General features: G+C 42.6%; 1 protein-coding gene across 3 annotated transcripts in view; it reads right to left on the reverse strand.

Moving 5' to 3' along the window:
- Window positions 1–8,118, reverse strand: part of KCNIP4 (potassium voltage-gated channel interacting protein 4) — a 460,104-nt gene that overhangs the window by 2,287 nt on the left and 449,699 nt on the right. For all 3 annotated transcript variants that reach the window (XM_006775861.2, XM_006775858.2, XM_006775863.2), the window contains exons 5-7: window positions 5,361–5,468; window positions 3,341–3,445; window positions 1,833–1,895 (exon numbers count right to left, since the gene is read on the reverse strand). In XM_006775861.2, coding sequence (XP_006775924.1) covers window positions 1,833–1,895; window positions 3,341–3,445; window positions 5,361–5,468 — 276 coding nt within the window. The remainder of the gene's footprint in view (window positions 1–1,832; window positions 1,896–3,340; window positions 3,446–5,360; window positions 5,469–8,118) is intronic.

Genomic DNA, 8,118 nt, shown 5'->3' on the forward strand with positions numbered 1-8,118 from the left:
GCGTTGGCACTTATTTCTGGATGTGTTAGAGCTAATTGTGTGTGGCCTTTAGGAGGCTTTAAAAATGGCCTTGCCCTGGCTGCTGTGGCTCAGTTGACTGAGCGTCATCCTGTGCACCAAGAGGTGGCTGGTTTGATTCCCGGTCAGGGGCACGTACCTAGTTGTTAGGGGCCATGTGGGAGGCAGTCTATTGATGTTTCTCTCTATCCCTCTCTCTCCCTTCTCTAAAAATCAATCAACTATTCTTTAAAAAAAAAAAAATGGTCTCTCAACACCAGAGAAAGAATAGTTTGGGAAAAACCATTACCCGTTGGCTGTGTTTGTTTTAGCACCGTGGTCGGCAAACCGCGGCTTGTGAGCCACATGCGGCTCTTTGGCCCTTTCAGTGTGGCTCTTCCACAAAATACCGACTGCTGCGCATGTGCCATGAAGTTTCAATCGCACTGTACGAGCGTGCCCGCCCACACGTGGTATTTTGTGGAAGAGCCACACTCAAAGGGCCAAAGAGTCGCATGTGGCTCGCGAGTTGCAGTTTGCCGACCACTGGGTTAGCATATTTCTTAGAAACATAAGGGTACGACTTTGGGCATCTCAGGGGCACTTGGAGACTATGTGAATGGTGGTCAGTGAACTTTTTCTTGTAGGGCAAATGGTAGTTGAACTAATGCTTACTTGCACTCCTAGAAGCCAGGCCACAACAGTAGCACTAAGCAGGTCGGTTCCCCAAGTCCACCAGCTTAAATATTTGTTTAGAAATAAGCAGCTACCAGGAAAGGGGAAGTATATCAATTCATAAATAGAAAAGCTAAAGTACAACAAACGTCTTTGTATTTATTTTTAAAAATGTGAATTGTGGTTCTCCACACACCGAGTCAGAGAATCCTAGGTAAGCGGTTTAGTATATTCCTTAGAAACATAAGGGTCAGACTTTGGGCATCTCAGGGGCACTTGGAGACTATGTGAATGGTGGTCAGTGAACTTTTTCTTGTAGGGCAAATGGTAGTTGAACTAATGCTTACTTGCACTCCTAGAAGCCAGGCCACAACAGTAGCACTAAGCAGGTCGGTTCCCCAAGTCCACCAGCTTAAATATTTGTTTAGAAATTAAATATTTGTCTAGAAATAAGCAGCTGCCAGGAAAGGGGAAGTATATCAATTCATAAATAGAAAAGCTAAAGTACAACAAACGTCTTTGTATTTATTTTTAAAAATGTGAATTGTGGTTCTCCACACACCGAGTCAGAGAATCCTAGGTAAGCGGACACGGGCCTCCCGCCAGATGGCAGCCAGCCAGCCTGGTTTTCCCTCTGAATTTACAGCTCTTTATTTTTTGTGACTGAAGACCATTACTGCTTCAGCCCAAAGCCATTCTTGTCCACATATATTAACACAATAATGTTTCTCTTAGAAATTGGCTGTAAGCCTGGCCTGTGTTGAATACTTAGGTGTCCTGGAATTCTAAAGCTGTGGAAATATGATTGACAATATACATGCTATAGGCTAGACTCTAGGCAAAGACCAATGTAAATCTGCCATATGCTTTATTCTCAATGATGAACACTCTCTAAAGTATTTAGGGAACAAAACTCAGTCTATGTGCGACTTTCGCATCTCCAGGCCTTACCTACACAGCTGTGGGCACTCTACAAATGCCGATCAGTTCAATGTAGAAACTGGTGATTGTTTCAGGCGTGGGCTGACCTCAGCTGTAAAAGTCGTAAACTGAGGCCTATGATCTTTGTATTTTGCTCACTTCATGGTGGCTAGTTGGCAATACTCAGTCTAGCTGTTACAAAAGCAAAAATGGATGGTTCCTTTACTATGGTTACTTACTTTTTGGCAACTTTCGATGAACTCATCTATAGTAACAACTCCATCTTTATTTTTGTCCATTTTCTGTTCAGGAAGAAAACAAAAACCTTTAATCAGACGTTCCCTGTGATACCCTCACACCTTAACCAAATGAGCTGAAGATGAGAAACAACAACAATAAAAACAAGCCCTAGCTGGTTTGGCTCAGTGGATAGAGAGTTGGTCTATGAACTGAAGGGTCCCAGGTTCAGTTCTGGTCAAGGGCACATGCCTGGGTTGTGGGCTTGATCCCCAGTAGGAGGCGTGGAGGAGGCAGCTGGTCAATGATTCTCTCTCATCATTGATGTTTCTCTCTCTCCTTCTCCCTTTCTTTATGAAATCAATAAAAATATATTTAAAAAACAACAACAAAATTCACTGTTTGTTTACTGGGAGGAACTGCCTCAGAACAAACTAGTAATTTCCTAGCCATAGGAGTCATCTGGCTGACTTCTTCGAATCTAGGCTCTGCTTTGTCAACAGAATGTGGGGAAGATCTAGTCCCTGACCTAGGTAAAACCCTGCCTTCCAGCATTGCCAGAGCTCAGGCGACTTGCTGAAATGTTCCCAGTCTTAGTCTTCTCACCTGTAAAATGGGGCTAATAAGGATTTATAACTTACAGGGTTCTCATGAGAACTGAATTAAAAAACAACACAAAAACCTTTATTCAGACGTTCCCTGTGATACCCTCACACCTTAACCAAATGAGCTGAAGATGAGAAACAACAACAATAAAAACAAGCCCTAGCTGGTTTGGCTCAGTGGATAGAGAGTTGGTCTATGAACTGAAGGGTCCCAGGTTCAGTTCTGGTCAAGGGCACATGCCTGGGTTGTGGGCTTGATCCCCAGTAGGAGGCGTGGAGGAGGCAGCTGGTCAATGATTCTCTCTCATCATTGATGTTTCTCTCTCTCCTTCTCCCTTTCTTTATGAAATCAATAAAAATATATTTAAAAAACAACAACAAAATTCACTGTTTGTTTACTGGGAGGAACTGCCTCAGAACAAACTAGTAATTTCCTAGCCATAGGAGTCATCTGGCTGACTTCTTCGAATCTAGGCTCTTCTTTGTCAACAGAATGTGGGGAAGATCTAGTCCCTGACCTAGGTAAAACCCTGCCTTCCAGCAATGCCAGAGCTCAGGCGATTTGCTGAAATGTTCATAGTCTTAGTCTTCTCACCCGTAAAATGGGGCTAATAAGGATTTATAACCTCAGAGGGTTCTCATGAGAACTGAATTAAAAAACAACACGTGAAATGTGGCAGTTGCTTAGTATCCTATCAGGGTATTGTGAATGTCCGGTAGTTATCAGTATTATAATTATTCAAAACCAAAATTATTCAATTGTTAGGATGGTGAATATTCTATCATTTTATCCCTTTCAGGAAACGCTCTTTTACTTTACATTCTTTTGAATCATCATGACACTTTGAAAACAGAAAACGTTCTCTTAATTTCCGTTTCTCTCTGGCTTCCATGTGCATTCCTACCTGGAAAAATGTCTCCACGTGCTGTCTGGGAGCGTCTTCTTTGAGGACCGGATATGTGCATTTACCCATCATGTCGTATATCGCTTTCATGATATCAAGCATCTCCTGAAAAGCCAAGGGCACGCTCGTGAGGCTGCAAGCATAGTGCGAGGAAACCGCCCAGAAAGTCTAACGGGGAATTTCTACTCAATTTCAAATTTCTGATTCTTCTGTGATTCTTCATCAGATGCCTTTCAGTTGTGAGGAAAAGGCAGCAGCTTGGTGCTTTGAAAGCAGCAGGATGAGAATTATCTCTGACCTTCGTTTCAAAATGAAGTAAATTCTGACATATCGAACATGATCAGCAAAACCCTGGCTTAGTGTTTGGGTCTCGGTAGACTTCACACAGACAACCTTCATTGTATTGAGTTATTATAGATCTTACATGTTTATTATCAATGTGTTCATTGAGAATAAAATATAACTGCATCACGGGAATTATACTAAAAAAATCAAAGCTCATTAGGATTTTCATTGTTTGGTGTGTGTGTGTGTGTTTTCCTTCTATCGCTTTAACTGAGGAAACCACACATGTAAATTAATCAAAATATTATGACTCTGGGATGCACCTTAAAATTTTATCATTATTTTATTAAAAGCTAGTTTTCAACTTATTTTCAATCTTAGTGAGAATAATATCTAATTATCTAGACATTCAGGTTTATTGTTTAATGTTTGTTTCCTTCATACTGAATTCTCCACATAAAAGGTTCTGGATTAGGTTGATATAACATTTACTTTTGAGAGTATTCAATTCTATAATAAATGACAAATAGTCTGTAGTTTATAAATCGTGGGTGAAACTTTTAAAGGCGTTCTGAGTTTAGAGAAGTAGTAAGAAGTTTGCTTGCCACAGACAGAATTCATGAGATGTGTCACATATAAGGAGCAAGAACATCATGCTTGTGTTAAACAAAGAAAGGGATAGAAAGGGGTTGGAGGACCAGGAGATACCTAATATACCTGAGGCATCTGAGTACTAAATGCTTATTGGATACCAAATATACAAGAGGCACTAACTATCCCGGATATGCTCCGTATACACAGAAAATTAATATTCATGAGTTCTTAATGCAGCCACCCATGGATGAGAAACATCCTGGTTCCACGAGCCTCTGCTCAAGAAACACAAATAAAAACTATGGCCATTGACCAGGCTAATTTAGTTGCTATAAGGGAAGTCAGATGCACTTGTCCCTTTGTCTCTGGTAGAGCAAGTTCATGTCACTGACCCAGGATTCCTTTCATTTGAGGGGCCTCTTGCTCAAATCTCACCTCTGGGGAAAAGCCAGTGAGCCAGAGAAAAAGACAGCACATAGAACATTGAGCCGTCCCAGGATTTAGGTAATGTGATCCTTCCACCTTACTTGTACCTTATCCTAAATTAATTAACTTACCATACCCTTTCCCCTTGCTTCTCAGTGTGCTTTAAATTATTTTTAAATTCAAACCATTTGATTTGAATATCTTATTTGGTCTGTGGGCCTGAAGGATTTGGGAGGTCCCACCATTCCATGAGGTCATTTCCCACAACATAAAGGTTGTCCAGGTCATCACACACACAACCTATGTGACTTTAAGTTGCACCTGTTTCCATGTGGACCACATTATATGGGGGTTGCGGGGGGAAGGAGGGGAAGACAGGCGGGAGAGAGGTCACAGGCCAAATTTTCTAACATGATTTGGAAACATTGTCTTCCTATGTGATTCCAACCAGTCTATATTTCATTCATAATGTTCATTAAGATGCCATTGGGAAACAAGCATATAATTCTTACATGTTTTAAATCTACTTTGCAGATTCACCATAAACTATTCCTATCCATTCCAGATTTTCTATTAGAATATTTCTCTACCACTACATGAACTAGTTTAGATTTTCTGAAAGGGCTATCTTCAAATTAAAAATTGCAAATGTGTAATTAACATTTTGAAGTTAAAAATGAAAATATCCCAAACCAATAGCTGAGGTATTTCTTACTTCTTTAGTGATGTAGCCATCTTTGTTTATGTCATACAAATTAAATGCCCAGTTGAGTTTTTCTTGTACTGTCCCCCGAAGCAAAATGGAAAGACCCCTGATGAAATCCTAAAAAGAAATAAAAAATACAATTTAGTAGGACATTTCTAAAAAAGCCAAATACAGTTCTCCCTTATATGATGGAAGCAAGGGTTACAACCCACTGGATTTTGAACCATTTATTTAGCAACATTATCTCTGTGTTCTTGGTCATTTCCTCTTTGTGAACATATTCCACTCCGTAGAGATAACATTCCCATTATCTAATTGAAAACTCTGACTTAAATCAATCTTGGAATTGGAAATTGTATCAGAACAGACACCCACAAACAGCAAGATGCATGCTAGAAGTGGTATTGGTTTTTCCCTGCAAGGGCATGCAATTCTTACACTGAAAAACAAACAAAAAAAACACAACAAAAAACAACTAATAACACTGTATGTTTCAAAATACAAACACACACATAACACCCTTCCCATGAAAAAGATCCGTTAACAAGATATGAGGACTGTCTTTAGAATGCGGGCCAATCGTAACTTGTATATAGAAATCAAGTTATAATGTGCATGTAGGTAGTGGTTATGAGCGTGGAGCCGGAAGTCAGACTGCCTGAATTCAAATGGCAGCTATGTCACTGGTTGGCTCTGTGTTCTCAAACAACATCCTGTTGACTCAATTTTTATATCTGTGGAATGGAGATTATGGCATCTACCTCTTAAAGTTGAGGGTATATCTAGGGGTTGAGGTAAAACTTCAGATCAACTTTGTCAGTTTTGTTATCGGGAAAGTTGGGGTCCATTCTGGCCAATGACCTCTGCCCACAGCTGTGACTGACAGACAAGTACCTTTGCTAGTTCCCCCAACTTTACTGGGCATGCATTTGTCTATCTCCCCTCTGTCAAACCCCTGGGGAGTGTAAAGCTTCAACTTCCTGGCAAAGCTGCCAAAATGACATGCCTGTAATATTTGGCCTTCCCTTTGCTCTTTGCTGTATTAATAACTAGTTAATTACAATGGCATCATTTTGACAAAGTGCCTGAGATGAGCTCAAGCACTTACCTCAGAGCTGTAGAATCCTTTTCCCTTGTTCATGTCATTTTTGTCATTGAGCCTATTGGTTTCCTATCGCTGCTGTAACAAACTACCACACTCAGTGGCTCTCAGGACTGGGTCAGGAGCCTCTTATTTGCCATCATTGGCTGGAGTTTTCACCACAGGCCAATTACACAGAAAGATCACTTAAGTAATAGATTAGAAGTCCACAAAATAGAAGCACCGCAAAGTTAACAGCTGTGAGACCCGGCTGGCACCTCTACCCATTAATCAAGAGGTCAGAGTTAGATTTCCCATCAGGGCACATGCCCAGGTTGAGGGCTCCGTCCCCAGTAGGGGGCATGCAAGAGGCAGTGGATAGATGATTCTCATCTTTGATGTTTCTATCTCTCTCTCCCTCTCCTTCTCCCTTCCTCTCTGAAATCAATATATATATATATATATATTAAAAAAAGATAACAGCTGTGAGTCTCAATGGGAAGAAATGCCTCCTCTTTAACGGATGTAAATTCAGCCTTCCAAACCCAAATCTGATGGCAGCATTTCTCCTGCCCAGGAGCTGCTGGCAACCAAGCATCAGATCCATCCAGAATTTACCACCATGAGGAAACCCTAGAATCCTGGGTATGGTGTCCAGGTCTTAGCCACCCACCTGTCCTCTGAGCCCTGGCCGAGCATCCTCAGCTTCCCGGCCCCGCCCGCCAACCTCAGTCTGGCGGAGAAACCCGATTGGTCCGAGGAGAGGCCGGCCCTGCCCTAAGGGCTCCCAGGTTCTGGAACATGGGCTCAGGGGGGTGCAGGTGGGGGGCCTAGCTGCACAGACAGAGGCTGCGGGCCTGCGACCACAGGAAGAAAACCACACACAGGGCTCCCTTGGCAACTCCAAACAACAGGTCCAAACACATGCCCGAGGCTACACCATCCTCCACAACCCGGGCCTTTGTGTCATCCTGAAATGTCTTCTAGACTTTTCTACCTGCTTAAGTCCTGAGTACCGTCGCTCATCGCAGCCCCTGGGAAGTGGCTGCAAAGGAGGGGGGAAAGGACTGGAACAAGAACCCCAGAAAGGCGAGGGGAGCACGTGGAAGAGAAGTCACTTGGACGCGGACGGGCCCTTAGGATGTTAGCACGCAAGGTTGCCTCCCTCTGACTAGGCCAGGGACGGTCAAGCATTCAGTTCCCAGCTGTCCCCCTCACCGCTCCGCCCCACTTCTTACAAGGCAGCAGCTGAACCGGCCTAAGAGGACGTTTCTTTAATAATCCAGAGTTTCTGATTCATTAGGTCTGGGGTCGAGCCCAAGAATTTACTTTTTTTTATTTTACCTAGCAGGGTTTTATATTTTTAATTTTCTTATGAATGGATTTTTTTCAAATATACAATAACCATAGTTGTTATGCTATGCTGGGGTCCAGCCCCAGCGGGTCCAGGGGTCCCCAAAGGTGTGGACGGAGTCGGTGAAGAAGGAATGACACAGAGGTAGTGTTCAGGTGATCATCATAGCAGGGTTCTCTTGTCAGGGTCTCCAGCCAGGTTCTGTAGCCAGTTCTGTAGCCAGGTTCGGTTTAGGTTCTCCAGCCAGGTTCGGTCGCCAGGTTCTGCAGCCGGGTTCTTCAGCCAGGTTCTGTCTAGGTTCTCCAACCAAGTTCTGTAGCCAGGTTCTATAC

The sequence above is a fragment of the Myotis davidii genome, unplaced genomic scaffold (assembly GCF_000327345.1).
Source record: "Myotis davidii unplaced genomic scaffold, ASM32734v1 scaffold204, whole genome shotgun sequence".
NCBI lineage: Eukaryota > Metazoa > Chordata > Mammalia > Chiroptera > Vespertilionidae > Myotis > Myotis davidii.